The sequence below is a fragment of the Cyprinus carpio genome, chromosome B15 (genome assembly GCF_018340385.1).
Source record: "Cyprinus carpio isolate SPL01 chromosome B15, ASM1834038v1, whole genome shotgun sequence".
Lineage (NCBI taxonomy): Eukaryota > Metazoa > Chordata > Actinopteri > Cypriniformes > Cyprinidae > Cyprinus > Cyprinus carpio.
In genome coordinates, this window is record NC_056611.1 from 3,846,482 (window position 1) to 3,866,831 (window position 20,350).

General features: G+C 37.8%; 1 protein-coding gene across 1 annotated transcript; it reads right to left on the reverse strand.

Moving 5' to 3' along the window:
- Nucleotides 1–645: 645 nt before the first annotated feature.
- Nucleotides 646–2,332, reverse strand: cbln20 (cerebellin 20). Its single transcript, XM_019122811.2, has 4 exons — nucleotides 2,211–2,332; nucleotides 1,992–2,087; nucleotides 1,764–1,904; nucleotides 646–1,279 (listed from the first exon to the last, which is right to left on the reverse strand). Exons 1-4 carry the CDS (start codon nucleotides 2,215–2,217, stop codon nucleotides 852–854), a joined length of 672 nt encoding a protein of 223 aa, XP_018978356.1. The 5' UTR covers nucleotides 2,218–2,332; the 3' UTR covers nucleotides 646–851.
- Nucleotides 2,333–20,350: the final 18,018 nt, after the last annotated feature.

The following is a 20,350-nucleotide window of genomic DNA, read 5'->3' on the forward strand; positions in this document are numbered from 1 at the left end:
GCACCATGTGCCTCAGCATTCTGCTCCTAAATGCTTTCACATTCCAATAAAACTTATCATATGATTGAGTTCATAATCATAATCATAATTATCAACTAAAAATATAATTTGTTTGATACTTTTTTAAATTAAATGTAGTGTAAAATGTAATAAATTGTTTTTAATTTAAATGTAGTGTAAAATGTTAAGGTTGTGGGTTTGAGTCTCAGGCTGGCAATACCATGACTGAGGTGCCCCCTTGAGCAAGGTAGTATGAAGTGTGGGTTCACCATGTGTGTGGCTTTGTATGTAAACAGAGTCACTTATGTCACGTTACTCACTCACTTCACTACAGAATATATTCATATGGAAGAAAATGTGTACTTCTGGAACATTAAATCAATGTGATGTAGAATCATCTATATTTCAATGTCAGCTGAATCAATGCCTGTTGCTTTTGGGGTGAGATAATATGATATAGATATGAAGTTAATGTGTTTGAGTACAAATACAAAAGCAGTATTTCTGAATATGTTCTTTGCATTAAAACTATTTTTAATTTATTACTTTAACCTCTTATTTTGTATTTAAACACTTAGTGTAGCTTGAAAGAAGTAATTTTAAAATGTGTAAATGTGCAGGGTTTTGTGGAGAGAGAAATATATGATGGGCAGAGACAGCAAGAGGTGTGTTTTAATGTTTTAAATCACAATATACCATTCTTGCACTACTGAAACTGAAAAGTACCATACAACAACATCAACTTTAAGTAACTGTTGCATACTTAGAATTGTATTTTACACTTTTATGTGTATTGTATAGTATACACTGTGTAGTAAGTCATTTTAAACACAGTATTAGTTATCTCTATATTAATCAGTTGCATAGAGCAAGAACCCAGTGAAAGTATTGTAGTGGTTGTTATTGTCACACAAAAAACAGCCAGCTGGAAGAGCAACATCCACCCTGTCTCCTGCATGCAGCTGCACTACTAGCAGAGCGCTAGTGCTGTCCTCCTGGTCTTGAAGGTTGTTCTCACTTGGTGATGCAATAGTGCGCCCGTTCAGTCGGAGTCGAGCACAAGCAGCCAACACAGCTCCAGGAGCACCAGCATCACTATAAACTGTTAGTGCCAGGCTGTAGACACCAGAACGTGGTGCTACAAAAGCACCGGTGTCTGTGCTGTAGCCATCTCCCAAGTTAACAAATACGCTGCTATACTTCACCACAGAGTCTTCACGATTTGGGCCGACACAGAGGCGCGTGTCAGTAAGAGCCACAGAGAAGGCACTGCGACTAGCTGTGCAATAAGAAAAGGGAAAGAGACTCATTAAATCATAAATTAAATGTTTTGCACTTTCTGAAGGACATAGCAGTGCTAAGAAGATAGTAGAGCAAAGTTAACATTTTAGGTTGGTTTCATGTTTTAGACTTTTTTTAGATAATTAAATCAACATTAGGCTACAGCCATTTTTTCATTGTCATGACACTCAATATGTGTCTTGTATTCTGTTGGCTGTGTGAGACAGTCAACACACCAAATTTGCTCTATTATTGATGGTTATAGCTGGTAAAATAGATATAAAAAATGCAATGATAATCACAATTCAATATGCAAATAGATGAAACCAATTGTAATTCAGCATGTACAATCATGATTCCATCACTGTCATCTAAATTATGAATGCTGTTATTATGAATCTAATAACAAATGCTAAAAGGTAAATTTCAAACCTAAATTTTTTAAAAGGTATTTTAAGATATTTAAATGAACCACATCTCACCACGAATATTGTTTAACACTGACTGAGCTCTCTCCAGGTTCCTCTGTAGTTCATCTAATGTCATGTTGAAAAACATCTCGAGCTTCCACATCTGCTTCTGCATCAGGCAGCACCCGCAAGACGCCACATCAGTCAGACATGCTCAGAGGCAAAGAGACAGTTCATTACCCTGATGCCTGAATTATTGTTTAAAAGGTTTTTATGATTGTTATTTTCTTTTAAAGTCACCATTATCATTGGCATCAACTTGGCTGTCGTTGCCACTCCAAGAAAAAACCCTGTCTTGTCCAAGTGCACATCCCAAGAGGCTTAAGATTACAAGTGCTAAAACATGTAAAAGAAAGTTATGTAAATCCAGGCAATCCTGTACATAAAACACATTTATGTACATGTATATACAGGTTGAACACTGTAATTTCATTTAATTTAAAACATTTATAGTCTCACCCCTCATTTCTGCTGATGTCTTTCAACTGTAGTCTGAGGAAGATGTGTTAACGTCAACTCGAGTAATCCTGGCTATAAAGGCTAGGCAGACCCCACCTCTTGCCTTTCACAAGAAATGGCATGGGCAGGGCCTTTTGTGTGCGTTCTTATCATGCAACACAGTGCTGAATATAGGGCAAGTATTGTTTTTCAGCTAAAGCACATCATGTTGTTCCCATGGTTGTTTTCTCTAGGGTACCACTGACACTTATCTTTCTTCATCTTGGAGTTGAGCATTGAACTGTAACAACAACAAAATGCAAAATACCTAAATGATCACTTGCAATCTGAGTATGAAATAATGTATTTTGACTTCTCATCTAAGGTAAATGATAAATAATGTTTTTCCAGTCACCTAAATGACAAATGTAACAGACAATTCACAGAAAATTCAAGTTTGACACCTCCTCAATAAAACTGCAACAAATCATACAAATAATTTTTTGAGCTTAATTTAAGACATAGACTTTTTCTGTTGTGCTTCGCTAACTTTTTGCTGTTTCTTGTTGCTGCATGGTTCTGAGTTTGGTGCTTGGTGCTCCGTCAAGTTTTATTTTTAAGGCCTGTTCACACAAGAACAGTAACGATAATGACCACTATATTAGCATAATTAATTGTAATCATTAGTGTTCTACTTCTTCTGCCATGGAAGTCTATTGATAGCGTTCAGTCATGTGACCGGCTCGAAGACCTGGAGGGCAAAACATCCATAGAACTGCAGCACAAACCTATCAATTTTCCATCTGTTTCACAGCCGCAAATATTTAGATCATCTCTCAGAAGAATAAAACAAAGATATGTGAACAAAATGCAAGTTTTGGCCATTTGCAATCTATATATAAAGACCCGCACAATATTTCAATCATTAAACAGTGCGACATAACGTTGTAAAAACACTTAAAGTGCCTTAATATATTTAAAACATTAATATTAAAAGATCAAAGTCAGTAATCACTATATTAATGATGCATAGTTTACATATGTAAGCAGATGAGGTCGGAATATGAATGCAATTCGCTTAATGGTTCAATGTTTTCCTTATAATGGTTTTCTATGTAAACCATTTAACATGTTAAAGTCAACTTTCACTTTGACGTCAATTTCCCAGATGACTTTTCTGAAAAAATAAAAATAAAAAATAAAAAAACAACAAAAAAAAATTCTAACTCTTCCTAGACCACTGCTCTGATTTTCATTAAAATGAATCAGATCAAATGCACACCCAGTCAAATGTCCCCATATTTTAATCATATTGTAAAACTAGTATGGATATATGGACAGACAGTGAATAATTCTCTACTACAGGAACATATGCTCATAGCAGAAAGTTCACAATCTGTTCGCTTAATGAAGGGCTGCTTCTTCACTGATAGGAGATAGAAGACTTTTGTAGGTTTTGTTCCCTGCAATGGACTGTAGCTAAATATCCACCTCATCCAATGCTCTTTTTGTTTTCTGTCTTCTAAAATATCCTATAACAATGTAAGAAACCTCAATAAATGATTCAGTGCATGAATAAACTATCCTAATGAATCAAAATGAACTGCAAACAAATGACATTTTACCAACCCGTTTGACCAATTAGATCAAAGAAGTTATTCGTAGTTATATAGGCATCACTAGTTCTTCATTTAAACAGCTAAATGAAAATAGACATTACATGATAGCTGAAATACTGTCAAGGAAAAATTATGTCTTTATATGGTGATCTCTGACAGATTCACAAATAACCTGCCTGATTTATCTCAACTGTTCTGTGTACCCATAAATACACATGAACTAGACAAAATGACTGGCAACATGGGCACTATCTTCTCTAATACATTAGAAGCTGTTGCCCCCATCAGATTGAAAAAGGTTAGAGAAAAACGTACTGTGCCATGGTACAACAGTAATACCCACGCTCTCAAGAAAGAAACTCGTAGACTTGAGCGCAAATGGAGAAAAACTAACTTGGAAGTTTTTTAGAATTGCATGGAAAAAAAGTATGTCCAGCTATAGACAGGCTCTAAAAACTGCCAGGGCCGAGCGTATCCACAAACTCATAGAAAACAACCAAAACAATCCAAGGTTTTTATTTAGCACAGTGGCTAGATTAACAAATAACCAGATGCCACCCGATCTAAATATTCCCTCACAGTTAAATAGTAATGACTTTATGAATTTCTTCACTGATAAAATAGATAACATCAGAAATACAATAACAAATGTAGATTCTACAGCGTCTAATACTTTAGTTTTATCCATTGCACCCAAAGATAAACTGCAGCGCTTTACAACTATAGGACAGGAAGAGCTAAATAAACTTATCACTGCATCTAAAACAACAACATGTTTATTAGATCCTGTACCCACTAAATTACTGAAAGAGTTGTTACCTGTAGCAGAAAAAAACGCTTCTCAATATTATTAACTCGTCGTTATCTTTAGGTCACGTCCCAAAACCATTCAAGCTGGCGGTTATTAAGCCTCTTATTAAGAAACCACAACTAGATCCTAGTGAACTTGCAAATTACAGACCCATTTCAAATCTTCCATTTATATCTAAAATTTTAGAAAAAGTTGTGTCTGCTCAATTGTGCTCCTACCTGCAAAAAAAATGATCTCTATGAAGAATTTCAGTCGGGTTTCAGGCCCCATCATAGCACAGATACTGCACTTGTTAAAATTACAAATGACTTGCTTCTTGCATCAGACCAAGACTGCATCTCATTGCTAGTTTTACTTGATCTTAGTGCTGCGTTCGACACCATAGATCACGACATACTCATGGATAGATTACAAAACTATACAGGTATCCAAGGGCAGGCTTTAAGATGGTTTAGATCCTACCTGTCCGATCGCTACCACTTTGTTTCTTTAAATGGGGAGTCAACTCTTTTATCACCAGTAAAGTATGGAGTGCCACAAGGATCTGTCCTAGGTCCTCTGCTATTTTCAATATACATGTTGCCCCTTGGTAATATCATTAGAAAATACGGGATTAGTTTCCACTGTTATGCTGATGATACTCAACTATATATCTCAACAAGACCAGGTGAAACTTCAAAACTCCAATAATTTTCTCCTATTAAATTCAGATAAGACAGAGATATTACTTATTGGACCAGAAAACATTACACAGAATCTCGTAGATTACAATTTGCAATTAGACGGATGTACTGTTACTTCCTCTACTGTCAAAAATCTGGGTGTTATATTAGACAGTAACTTGTCTTTTGAAAATCATATTTCCCATGTTACAAAAACAGCATTCTTCCATCTTAGAAACATTGCCAAGCTACGAAAATGTTACCTGTTTCTGATGCAGAAAAGCTAGTTCATGACTTCATGACCTCTAGACTGGACTATTGTAATGCACTGCTAGGTGGTTGTCCTGCATCCTCAATAAACAAGCTACAGGTAGTCCAAAACGCAGCGGCTAGAGTCCTTACCAGGTCAAGAAAATATGATCATATTATCCCAATTTTACAGTCATTGCACTGGCTACCTATTAAGTGCCGTATCACTTACAAAATATTATTACTTACTTATAAGGCCCTTAATGGCTTAGCTCCTGCATACCTAACTAGTTTTCTACCACGCTACAACCCATAATGCTCCCTAAGGTCACAAAATGCTTTTGATAGTACCTAGGATAGCAAAGTCCACTAAAGGAGGTAGAGCTTTTTCGCATTTGGCTCCCAAACTCTGTAATAACTTTCCTGATAATGTTCGGGGTTCAGACACACTTCCTCTGTTTAAATGTAGATTAAAAACACACCTCTTTGGCCAAGCATTCAAATAATGCATTTCATAATTTTGGACTGCAGTTATATCTGATCAAATGGTCATTATTATTCTTTTTCTTGGGTTAAACTAATTAATTTTACTTGGCTGGAACAGCAGCTACGTTAATTATGTCTCTATTTGTTTCTCTGTTTTGCCACGGGATTTTCATCCCGTGGTAACTAGGATTTACACAAGCTCCAGGATCCAGAACACCTGAGAAGAGATGATGCCAACCCCTCAGAGGACCTCAGATGATGCTAACCCAGAGACAACATACAGAACTACCACATTTTGCTACAAGTTTGATTGCATAATTGCTGTTAATAGTGTTAATCGTCTGTTTGTTTACGCCTTTTATTGATTTTTCTGAACATTTCTGCCGTATGCACATAAACTGACAGTCATCACTGATAAGCTACTACTAAATATTGTAGAAACTTAAATTTCTGTAAAGTTGCTTTGCAATGATTTGTATCGTAAAAAGCACTATACAAATAAACTTGAATTGAATTGAATCTCTGTCTTCAGACAAGGATTTATATGTAATATTTTACTGGAGTAAAAAAAAATGCATTTCACTGGGGCTCAAACATTTGTGTATTCCAGTTTTACAAAATTTTTGTTAAAAGTTTAACTTTTCTCTGCTTATACCTTACAATTAATATGTTGGGTCTGTCTGACGTCTGTCCAAGGGAACAAGATGCTGCGTCGGAAATGTTTTGGGAGCGCCTCTGTTTGACTGCGTTCTGAAGCATGTGTGAAATCAGTCAAATAGAGTAGTGAGATGTCATGGGTGAGGTGATGTAGCGACCAGGAAACTTAAAAGGGACCCCTGATGTTTGAAGCATGTGCTCACAGGGATACAGGAAGTGTGGCAGTTACCTACAGGCGTTCCCGTTCAGGAACTCGTGCTGTATCGGAAACGTTTTGCAAACGAGATTACCAACTCCACCATACTGACAAATGTCTAGTGTGAAGTTGAAGCGCACATCTCAAGACAGAAGCACTCTAGATTCTCTCATAAACTTTCTCCAGCCTGGGCCACGTCTGTACCATGGCATCCAGTCCCAAAAGAAGTCTTCAGAGACGCAAACAGGTCAACTTGAGTCTGGCCAAAAATGCTCCAAATCTCCCCAAATCTGTCACTGAGACAGGAACCAAGGTTTCTTCTACATGACTAAGGCACAAAGGCAGCGCACCACGTGACCTTGATCATGTGATATGGGTTGCCCCCCTTGATCCTGAGATACCACTGCAAGGGTCTCATGTAAAGCAGGTCAAAAGGTATTATGTTGGATGCTGCTGCCATCAGACCCAACAGTCACTGAAACTGCTTTACATAAAGTGACTGGCATAGCTTCTTGGCATTCAGCCTCAACCCCAGCTCAGTACGTATCCAGCCCAGATGGTGGATCAGCACCTAGAAAGGACCTCTACAGCCCTGAAAGACAGCAGATACCAGGACAACTAGAGCCCCAGAGACAGATACCCTGTAAAGACCTTGTCTCAGACGACCACTGGGACAAGACCACAGGAACCAGATGATTCTTCTGCACAATCTGACTTTGCTGCAGCCTGGAATTGAACTGCTGGGTTCGTCTGGTCAGAGGAGAACTGGCCCCCCGACTGAGCCTGGTTTCTCCCATGGTTTTTTCTCCATTCTGTCACTGATGGAGTTTTGGTACCTTGCCGCTGTCACCTCTGGCTTGCTTAGTTGGGGACACTTCATTTACAGCGATATCGTTGACTTTATTGCAAATTATTGCACAGATACTATTTAAACTGAACTGAGCTGCATGAGACATCACTGAATTCAATGATGAACTGCCTTTAACTGTCATTTTGCATTATTGACACACTGTTTTCCTCGTAATGTATGTTTTAAATCTTGCTTTGACACAATCTTTTTTGTTTAAAGCACTATATAAATAAAGGTGACTTGACTTGACTTGACTTGACCGATGGCATTTTGGTTCCTTGCTGCTGTCGCCTCTGGCTTGCTTAGTTGGGGACACTTCATTTACAGCTGCATATTTTTTGACTTTATTGCAAATTATTGCACAGATACTATTTAAACTGAACTGAGCTGCATGATGACATCACTGGATTCAATGATGAACTGCCTTTAACTGTCATTTTGCATTATTGACAATTAAATTTTCTATGTGGATAACCTGGAGTCTGAGAGAAGCCAAAGCAGCATCCACACACTTGGGGAAAGTGCGGGGTGACAGTGCTAGACCAAATGGAAGAAACCAGTATTGGTATGCTTAGCCCCGAAAGCAAACCTCAGGAACTTCCTCTGTTTGGGAAGGATGGAAACATGGAAGTATGTGTCCTTCAAATCTATGGTGACGAACTAGTCCTCAGATCTGATTTGCATCACAATCTGCTTCGAAATCAGCAACTTGAATCTGAACATCTTGACTGAGCGGTTGAGTTGGTGCAGATCTATGATGGAACGCAACCCCCCCCCCCATCCTTCTTGAGAACAATGAAGTATCGGCTGTAAAAGCCGGACTTCTTCTCGAGAGGAGGGACACACTCTATAGACTCTTTAGAAGGATAGCCACTTCTTGTTCCATCACCAGGGCCTTCTTGGGGCTTACCACAGTACATGTGACCCTTTTGAATCGAGGTGGCCGAGAACTGAACTGGATTCTGTAGCCTCTTTCCACTGTCTACAGTTTAGAAGGATATAAGATTACATTTGGAAGGCATTTCCAGCATTTAAGGAACTGTATTTTTATATTTTTTTATTCTTATTTTATCTATTATTTTCTCTATTTTTTACATAGCAAATATGCCCCATATATTATAAAACAGATTAGGGCCATTTCTGGTTTGGATGTAGCACATTATATTTTATAATGGAGATTGGGGTTTTTTATTGTTTGTATGTAGCACATTATATTGGCTATTGGTAGTGTGAGTTTGAGTTTGTAGATGTGGGGTAATCTGGATATAAGTCTTAGGAAGGCTACATACCCAGCAATTTATTTTTTGAAACCTGCTTTTAATAGCAGTTTTATTTTTATTTTTTTAATATATGTGTACTTTCAGCATAAAACAGAAGTGCACTATAATGATAGCTCTTACTGTCTCAGTTTTTTTTTTTTTTGAGTTTGTTTTGATTTTTTTTGGTGTTTGTTTCCCTTTTGTTTTAATTTTATTTTTATGTTTATTGTTTTGTTTTTGTTTTCTTTTAATTTGGACTTTGCAGGGATGGAAAAGTCCAAAACCTGACTTGAAATAACCTAACAAATCAATCGGGAATAAAGCGGTTTCATAAATGACAATTTAAGTTCACGCAATCTCATTAATTCGATCCAGGTTCAATACGCTTATTCTTAAGCAGCCCTTAATGTCGATCATGGATTAAATCGATCCACCATGACAAACAGCAAATATTTGTGATGTTTAATGCATTTGAGTCATTGTGTTTCAACAGAATAATGGCGCAATAATTCTAAATAAAATATGCATTTTGCTAAAATATTTGCTGTTGTACATTAAATGTGATGCATGTAGAATTTTAATTCTACATGTGTATTTTTTATGATAGCAGTAGCTGTAAATCAAATGTAGCTAAGATAGCTAGTACAGCCCTAATTACAAGATCAAATGAGTTAATTTGTATTCCTCTTATCATATAAAATATAGTCAGTTTTATATTATTTATTTTCATTTTTAATTTAGCGATTTTAACTTTTAATGTTTTTAATACTTTAAAGAGCAATTTTATATTGTAATGTTTTAATGTACTAATAACCATAAAGTACAGCTGTCATAAAACAGGGACAAATATTTTTTTAATGTACTAATAACCATATTAACTGAATGAAACATGTAGCATGGCATGTTAAATTTTATTTTTTAATATCTTAAAACAAAGTCATTAAATCTTGGGCACAATACATTAAATAAAGTCGTTTGTATCCTATATTTTTATTTATTTGATTTATTTAAGTTGCATTTTTGTATACTGGTGTGTGGAGATTCTAAGAAATCCACATGGTGATAGAGATTCTGAGAAGAAGTCCACGTATTTTAAGTCCAAACCCAAGTGTTTGCTGAGAGATTCTGAGAAGTCACGTAGTCAAAATGTGTTCTATTCATAATGATAAGTTTCAATTTCATTAAAAGTTAAAAATTCAATCGCTTCATGGTAAGGATCTGTCTCATATTGATATATATTAAACAGGTTTCATTTTTATATTCAAAAATGTTTTGGTAAACTTTATGGTATATTTCATAATGTAATTTCACAGTATTTTCTAACTGCGTAGTCATCTGAGTCTGTTTTGCATATGAAGTTATATATAACTGCATGTATATATTGTTCGTATGTATACTTATATATATATATAGAATTATCAAATAGAGATAGATAGATAGATAGATAGATGCATTTTGCTGTCCAGGATGGGGGCGAGACTAGGACTACCCAGTTTTAGCGCTGTGCGTCTGCATTACATGCTAGCCCAGATGGAACTCAATAGAATGTCTAGCGCAATAATAATCTGAATTAAAATATGCAAAATGCTAAAATATTTGACTTTGTTGTACACTTAAATGGTCTGCATGTAGAATTTTAATTTTTTTGATGATAGCTTCAAAAAAAATCAAATGTACTAAGATAACTAGTACAGCCCTAATTACAGAATCAAATGAGTTAGTGTATTCCTCAAATTCAGATACCTTGATAGTCAGTTTATATTATTTATTTCATGATACTTTGATATTTAAATTTTGAAGTTTTTAATATTAAAGTACTTGTGATTTTTACAGAATAATTGTTTATGTTTCAATTACCATTGTATTAATGTTTTGATTAATACTGGTTGGGTTCAATCCATCCCCATAGCTATTAAAAATGTACTAACATGGATTTAACATTTTCTATATTTGAAGGTTGTTTATTATTATCAAATACTTTAAAACAAAGTTATAAATTTGTGGTTTCCTGTTCTAAATAAAGTCGCTTTTAAATAAATTTACATATTATTACACCTTGACCGTCTGAATTGGATTAAATTTTGCATCATATACTTTTATTATTTTTGGACTGATAATGACAAATAATTGTATGTGAGAGAGTCAGTGGTAATATCAATGCGTTCCTATTGGTCAGTGTTAGAGGAGCTCAGCTTAGCCTGACAGTTAGCCTGCTCTGCACCAGGGGTGCGTTTCCCAAAACCATAGTTGCTAACTAAGTTAGCAACTTTGTTGGTTGCAATGCAATTTCCCATTGCCAACCAACTAAGTTGCTAACAGGTTAGCAACTATGGTTTTGGGAAACGCACCCCAGGTTAGTTTCTCAGCATAAGTTGCTACTGTGACTGAGCTTGAGCTATGGTAATTTTGCTTTATTAAATCAAATCAAGTGAAAATAAGTAAGACTAACTGAAATAAGGAATGGGGGAAGTCGTGGCCTAATGGTTAGAGAGTCTGACTTGCAATCCAAGGGTTTTGAGTTTGAGTCTCGGGCCGGCAGGAATTGTAGGTGGGGGGAGTGCATGTACAGTGCTCTCTCCACCCTCAATACCACGACTGAGGTGTCCTTGAGCAAGGCACTGAACCCCCAACTGCTCCCCGGGCGCCGCACCATAAATGGCTGCCCACTGCTCCGGGTGTGTGTTCACTGTGTGTGTGTGCACTTAGGATGGGTTAAAAGCAGAGCATGAATTCTGAGTATGGGTCCAATACTTGGCTGTATGTCACGTCACTTTCGTCAAATAAACCTGGCTTATTTGGTAAACTTGTTTTATAAAACAGCCCCCAGGTGTGCCTAATTAATTATCACTTTGAGTTTGTCTACATGTCTTGAATGTTACTGTGCTACATTCTGTTTGGATTTACCCTTGCTTTTGGCTCAAAACAGCAGCCTGTGTGAGGTTAGTCTGGATCTGTTCAGTTTTCCGCATTTTTTTCTTAGATAAGTTTTGGTAACCTTGTTTGATTTTTTATTATTTATTATTGATGATTATTGTTTTCTTTATTTTTGCCTTTTTTGGTGGTTCAATATAATCCCCTTATTTTGTTTAAAAAAAGTACCATTAAATTTTAGCAAACAACTTGCATTGTTTCAGAGAGAGAGCGAGAGAGCTAGAGAGTGAGATAAATAATAATTATAACAGATAATTTTATCATTATAAGGAGAACACGAGATTTCATTCAAAAATGGTACACAATGCTCCATGATTGCACCAAATAATTTTAAAAGTTGAAAGATCTTCCATGGTTTTATAAAAATTGAAATCAACCAAGAAGTTAGTCAACAACAAAAGAGATGTTCTCATATCAACCATTAGGTGGCAGTGGCAGGTCTCCTGTTCTGTCCATCTGTTCCACATGAGAGAGCTCTCTGGCCCCAGCCACAGGGCCCACAACATCTTCCATCTGCTGTAGGTGTACAGAAACAGTTGATAATGGCTCTCATTGATATGTGTAGAATCCCCACAACCATAGAGGCAACATTTTCAAATGTTTACACTACAAACAGAAACCGAATGTGCATGTATCTTTCTCTGTCTATTCTGTAAGGCCTTTTCCTTTGACCCTTAGTAAGTCTTATGGCAACCTTATATACATAATCTGCAGCCTGTTATCAACATGAGACTGCTGTGAATCCTTAAAAAATAAAATAAAATAATTATTTTTAGTCAATGACACCATTACCACAAATAAGTCCTTACTGAGAATTAACAGTGGTTTAGCTCTACTTACTGCAGTTTTATAGAAATATATTGAAGCTAATATGGTGATTAATGTTTCCTTCAGTTGAAACTTGGCCCTTAACTTTTAAGCTAAATCTCTTTAAAATCAATAAATGTATTGAATGTTTTATATGCTGTCAACTTCACCTAAAATGCCCTGTATGGCTTTAAGGCAATTGTTGTGTTTCTGCTTGTCTCTTCTGTTTTCTTCCCTTCACTGAGTCTGCTCATTAACAGCAGGTGCCATCACTAACAGTCAATCATAACTCATATAGACACAGAGCTTTGTACATTTCACGTTAAGATTTTCCTGTAACTTCAGTGAGATCTGCGGACAGAGAGTGTGTTGAAGAGGGTAACGATGAAAAGAGCTGGTTGAAATAGATTTTGAAAAGCCAGGCTTGACAGGGTCACAGACAGGAAAACAAAGCAGCATTTCTTACAACTGTTAGAAAAAGGACTCATAGCTTAGTAATGGTTTTATGCACACACAAAGACCTGGCTGGCTGAGCTAATTGAATATCTTGGTCATCGAATTTATTTCAACCTTTTCAACCTTTTGATTTTCAGACATATTGTAGAGGATGTCTCTCCACTGATGAAGATGCCTGTGGAATTACTTTCATATCAGAAAAGGACTGATGTGTTAGTTATTCATTCCTCTGTGGCTGAAGATATGGACCCATCTGAATATCTTGAAATTTTTATATATTGAAAAATAATTTTTAATTTTTGTTTTTTTAACTTCCCGCACTTTTATGGTTGATTTTTATAAAAACAAACTTTTTGTTATATGAAGATGACAAATGTATAAAGAATTTTCATACACAGGCCGCAGGTATAATAACTATTGTCTGATTTGCTTCAGTCTGGAGATAACATACAAAACAGAAACACTTGAATGAAATATTTTAATCTCAGTCACATCATACTCATTATCCCACAAAGGAATCAGAGGAATTTGGCATGTCGCATTGTCTTATGGATCTTTTCTTTGCAGGTCACAAATGTTGGTCAAATCACTGGCTACAAATTAGTGCCTCACATTTCTATGCCAGTTTAAAGAGTTTCAATATCTACCACTACTTTTAAGCTGTTACCTAATCCTACATTTGATTTTAAAACACTTACAGTTACAGTAAACTGTGTTTACAGCCACGAACAGAAACAATTTTGTATTTTTTTTGTTTATTTGTTTTGTTTTCTTTGTTTGTTTGTTTATTTCAATGCTTTTATAATACTTTTCACAACACACACTTTCAAACCAACAGAAATTTGGATACATGTCCCTTGTTAGTCCTGAACAGTTCAACTGCCTGATGTTCTTCAGAAAAATCCCCCAGCTCCTGCACATTCTTTGATTTTCCAGCATCTTCTCTATACAGTGCTCCCCACTAATATTGGCACCCTTGGTAAATATGAGCAAAGGTGACTGTGAAAATAAATCTGCATTGTTTATCGTTTTGATCTTTCATTCAAAAAATGTACAAAATTCTAACCTTTCATTGAAGTAAAACAATGGAAAGTGGGGGGAAACCACTGATCTATAATATAGAACTGGATTGCTCATGACATTAAAGTGAAGCCGCCGCGCCGCCATACTGGTAATCCCTAGTGTGCGTAAACATTCCATTGAATTAATAGGAAATTGTGTGATTTTAATGAGAAAACATCACCTAACAAGTCAGCGTTTTTAAATCTGAAGTATCTCTGTACACTCTTACAATGCAAACACCCTAGCCATGTAAACGGTTATTTTTTAATGTCGTGAATTTCCCCTTCTTATTAAAAACCTACGTTTATTACAGTAGCGAACATCTTGAACATGATTAACATCAGACGGACACGACCTCAACATATAAAACATACGACAAAGTGCTCATTCTGAAATCTGAATTTATTCAGAGAAATAACTGACTACATACAGTACGGATTTAAAGACATAAAGCTTTATTTCCAAGAGAGTAAGTTAAGCTTTTCATTTCATTATAGAGCAACATTAACAACATAATTATATTATTCATTGTAATATATTCAAATCCATTTCTGATACTAATACGTTCATGTTTAATAATTCCTGAATAATTATGTTCATAAAGAAATAGGCTATATTTTGTGTTGGATCGTTATCTGTGTCGTCAGTGCGCAGCAGACACACTCACTTAAACGGTTTAAATATATCGCTTATACTGCCCCAAAAGACCGTAAACGCTGCAGATAACATCTGAAGTAAACATTAATTTACATACACATAACATAAAACTAGTCCCGTTTGACTGATCTGCTTCAAATCGGGTGATTTTAGGACTGATGGTTTGAATGTGAATTAATGGTGCTCTCTGCCGGTAGGGATTAGTAAGATGGCGGATCGAACACTTCCGGTGGCTTCACTGCCTGCTGGCAGTTTAGAACGCAATGAGCGATCCAGTCATATATAGATCAGTGGGGGAAACTCACATTATGAAATAAACGTTTTTCTCTAGTTCACGTTTACACAGTTATTGGCACCCAATTATTGCAGTGTCCTTTTTCCAAGATAACAGCTCTGAGTTTTCACCTATAATGCCTGAAGAGTTTGGAGAACACCTGACAACCCTTACGAAAAACAAGTTTATTCAAGTGTGCTATTAGTATACTTCTTTTACACTAAAAATAGGAAAGTATGCTTTTAGTTTACTTTTTATGTACTTCTTGAAAATGGGCTTTATGTACTCCTCAGAAATAAACTTAAAATGACATTTAAATATACTTGACTTATACTTACAAAAAGTCTAAATATATTTGAGCTATACTTGTGCTCCTAGAATCTGTGTTTTCATTGTTATACAGTAGAGGGCGCTAGTACACATCTTCTGTACAGAATTTCCAAAAAAACACAAGTGAAGAAGAAAAAGAAGCAAGAGGTATTAACACATGTAATCTAACATGACCACCTGACATGAAACAGCATCAAAACTGTAACGTTATGGAATAAAATGTCGACAGATGAAGAGGAAATAATTACAGTCAAGCTTTGGGGCATTGATCGACTCCATCTACGTTTTGATTATCATTCTGAAACCAATTCATAGTCTTTTTTCAGGTTTTTGTTCAATTTTTGTTTTTTCTTTCTTTTTAAAAAAAGAATGCATGAAGCTAGAATAAAATGTTTTTGCTTACAAGCAGATACTCTGTTCTTTCTTTGGATGTTTTGTATGTTCAGATATTCATATAACAAAATACATACAAATTAAAACCTAAATACAGTAGGGACATAATAGTATACTTAACTCTGTTTTGTGTAATGGTATTTTTGGGGCCTGGAGAAGTTTTGTCATGCCCTGACATGTGTGCTTTTTTTCAGTTTCTTATAAATATCTAAATGGCTAAAGTCTAATCTCACTGTAATCAGCACAAACTGGGCTATAATAATATGTGAGCAGCATGTATGTACATGATTGTGTTTTTGAGAAAAAAAAAAATGTTATGCGTGGTTAGTGAAAACTAAAAATGTTTAAATCACTTGAATAAGGCAATAAAACACATACAGAAAATTGGTTCCCGGGACTTTTGAGAACTGGAGCTTGTAGCCTAGAATTTTTTTCTTCTAAATGATGTGAAAATCATCTTGTTTACTCACTTACAGAAAACTTTCTAAATTTTCTAAGACACTTTTTGTTGGTAAAAGTCATATGCGAGTAGGCGTCAACTATTATGAATTCACACCTGAGAAGACAAAGGCCTGCATAATGAGCTGCATAAGGAGCCAGTCAGTCAGCTGTGTCACTGAGAGGGATGAGTTACAAGAAAGAATGTGAGGACAAAATAAATTTATATAATTTTATGTTTGTAGTTTTATTTAGAATATATTTAATTATCCCACAACATAATTTAATATTCACTTGTGAGTGCATTTAAACAGTTTATTAGGAACAATCAAAGCTGACTTTCAAACTGAATTTTTTGCAATCATTACTCCCGTCACACAATCCTTCAGAAATCCTTTTAACAATCTTATTTTCTACAAAAAAAAACGTTTATTGTTATTATTATTATCATTATTATTATTATTATTATTATTAATGCTGAAAGAGCTGAGAATATTTTTTTCAGGTTTTTTTAGGGGGGGGGGATAAATTGAAAGAACAGCAAGGTTTGTTACATTTGTTACAGTTACATTTATTGGTACATTTATATTATTTACATCAAGCTTTTGAATGGTATAGTAGTGTAATATTGTTATTGAAACTTCATAATATTTCACTTGATTATACATTTAGTCAGGAATTATAGTTTGGAAAAAGTCTTTGGAAAAAGTCTAACTAGTAAAATGTTTACACGTTATGTGAAAACTAGTACAAGTAAATAAAAAGAGACTTACTCATGTTTATGATCTCTGCAGAATAAAGTGCTTCATTCTTTTTTTCTGAGGAAATCCAAATCTCAAATCCTCAACCACATCACATCTTTTTGGGGTGAATTATGTCTTATTCCTCTCATCGCGAAGCAAACAGTGAAATAAAAAAACTTGAAGAACAGTCTCGCTGCGTTGTCTTCTGTTGTTTGGGCGTATTCAAGCCGCACGCTTCAGTGAAACATTTGAATCTGAAAGGCGCGCTCGGCGCGGGGGCGTGGTCACATTAGAAGATAATGAAGGGAGATGTGAAAAACGGACATCGCGTTGTTTTCATATGGATTACTTTATCACAGAATATTTGTTTTCAGCAGCACTTGTTTAGTTTAAAAGTAGACATGTCAGGCTTTCTATAGATATCTCCTCTCATGTCTCTGTGTTGAGTATTCACTGAGTTACAGTTCATTTTAATGACGCATTTGTAAATGAAGATAAGCGCAGACAAAGGCTGCAGACAGCACTCCTGGTTTGTTATCTTTATTTTATAAGTGCACAAAGTTTTGTTGTTATTATGTCTGTATACAAAAAAAAGTAGACCCTTTACAGATTCGATTGATGTATTGCTCTTATCTGTACGATCAAAACTGAAAGTGTAATTTAAGTTCTTTCGGGGTTATCAGGAGAAAATACCCCAAAACGCGTATACGCGTTAATCGACTTCAGAGGGTTAAAGTATGGTGTAAAGTTCACTTAAAGAAAACTTATGAGTATACTTGTGTCACGGACAGAAGAGAGAGACAACAGGGTATGCAGGTAAGTAGATGTTTATTGGAAATATGGAGACAGAAGATGGTATCACACGATCTTGCAGAGGAATGGTTGAGCAGAGTGGGATGTTAAGAGGATGACTTGAGGATACTTGCTGTACAGACGAAGGGTGGACACAGGAGGAACTGACAGGACACGGATGACAGATGTTGGTAGGTAAGCAGAAGTTCAGTTATTCAGATGATTCCCAGAGTAGCACAGAGAGTAGAGTCGGTGATTCTCTGACGAGAAGTTATAGAGAGTGAAAGGAAGTGTGGGCTTAAGAAGTGGCAGTGATGATCGGGTGCAGGTGTGGTGACTTCAGTAATCTGGTGATAATGAGTGGATGGGCGGAGTCGGGTGATTGGACTCTGATGGTGTGGCAGGTGTTACTGGTGACTCCGTGACAGTACCCCCCCCCTCTACGGGCGACTCCTACACCTGCATTACCCGTCGACGGGGTCGGCCTCGACCTCACGGCGCATGGCGGTTGGTATGGGAGTTGTGGAACTTGGTGAGGAGGGATGGGTCCAGGATGTCGTCCCTAGGGACCCAAGAGCGTTCTTTGGGACCATATCCCTCCCAGTCTACCAGATACTCCAGGAGGCGGCCCCGCCGACGGGAATCCGGGATGTCCTGCACACGGTGAATTGACTCTTCCTCTGCGACTTCGGGAGGAGGAGGTACGTCAACACCATCAGGTCCTGGGGAAGGAGAAACAAGAGGGTCAGTGAAGGGCTTTAACAGTGAGACATGAAATGATGGTGCGATCCGGTAGTGTGAGGGAAGGTGAAGACGGTAGGTGACCTCGTTGACCTGCCTCTCGATGGTGAAGGGACCTATATAGCGGGGACTCAGCTTTCGACAGGGCAGGTGAAGACGGATGTCTCTGGTGGAGAGCCAGACCTTTTGACCTGGTTGGTACTGGGGTGTATCTCCTCTCTTTGTGTCGGCCTGGCTCTGGTGTCTTTGCACTGCTCGCTGGAGATGGATGTGTGCTGAGTCCCATACCCTCTCACTCGCTTCGAACCAGGTGTTGACCGCTGGGACCTCTGACGGCTCTACTGACCAGGGGAAGAGAGGAGGCTGGTACCCGAGTATGCACTGAAACGGTGTTAAACCGGTGGTGTCTTGGCGTAGTGAGTTCTGTGCATACTCTGCCCATGGGAGGAAGCGGTTCCAGCTGCCTTGGTTCTGGTGGCAGTAGGTTCGCAGGTATCTTCCGATCTCCTGAATCTTGCGCTCAGTCTGACCGTTGGATTGAGGATGGTACCCTGAAGATAGGCTGACTGAGACTCCGAGTAATCTGAAGAAAGCATGCCAGACTCGGGAGATGAATTGGGGACCATGGACGACGTGGTATGGGCAGTGGCTTCAGCTTCCCTTCGGGGAGTCATCGTGGAGTATTGGAGATGGCACAGACTGAGCATCCACGAACGTACTGGGAGACATCCTGCGCGATGGTGGGCCACCAGAACCGGTTACAAAGGAGCGAGAGGGTTCGCTGGCTGCCTGGATGTCCAGAGACCGGAGACGTGTGAACTGAGTCTATGAGGGACAGGCGTAGTGATGATGGAACATATATCCTTCCCTCTGGACCTCCCGGCGGAGCTGGCTCGGAACGGGTGGCTTCCCGGATACGATCCTCCATTGACCATTCGATAGGACTAACGATAATGGCTGGAGGGAGTATAGCTTCTGGAGGTGATACTTCAGGCTCAGGGCGCATGAAGACGGGGAGAGGGCGTCTGCTTTAAGGTTCTTGCCTCCTGGTCGATATGTAACTCGGAAGTTGAAACGAGTGAAGAAGAGGGCCCATCGGGCTTGGCGAGGATTTAGACTTTTGTGGCTTCTTGAAGATATTTGAGGTTACGGTGGTCCGTAATGACTTCGACTTGATGGGTGTGCTCCCTCCAGCCAGTGTCTCCATTCTTCGAAAGCCATCTTGATAGCCAGAAGTTCCCGATTACCGATGTCGTAATTACGCTCCGCCGGGGACAGTTTCTTGGAATAGAAGGCACATGGATGGAGTACTGGAGGCTTCCCCTGCTGCTGTGATAGAATAGCTCCCACCCTGGTCGATGATGCGTCCACTTCGACCACGAAGGGGAGGTCCGGATTGGGATGGACCAGGATGGGAGCCGAACAGAAGGCGTTCTTCAGTTGTTGGAAGGCTTGAGTGGCAGCTGGGTTCCAGGACAGAGACTTGGGCCGATCCTTGAGGAGAGAGGTGAGTGGTGAACTGATGATACTGTATTGATGAATAAACGACGGTAGAAGTTTGCAAATCCTAAGAATCTCTGGAGGTCTTTGACGATGGTGGGTTGTGACCAGTTCATGATGGTGGCGGAGGTGTTGAGGCCAAAAACTTCTTTGAAGTGGGTGGCGAAAGCCTCCCATGAGCGAGTGAGGGGGCCATTCGCTTCCCAGATTGACTGAGCCCATTGGAGGGTGGGACCAGAGAGGAGGGA

What these genes read in the sequence shown, in the direction of transcription:
- cbln20 (XM_019122811.2), bottom strand. An exon ending in AGTTGATGCCAATGATAATG is followed by an intron (nt 1,905 to 1,991) that starts GTGACTTTAAAA and finishes TTTGCCTCTGAG; the next exon opens with CATGTCTGACTGATGTGGCG. An exon ending in AGTGTTAAACAATATTCGTG is followed by an intron (nt 1,280 to 1,763) that starts GTGAGATGTGGT and finishes CTTATTGCACAG; the next exon opens with CTAGTCGCAGTGCCTTCTCT.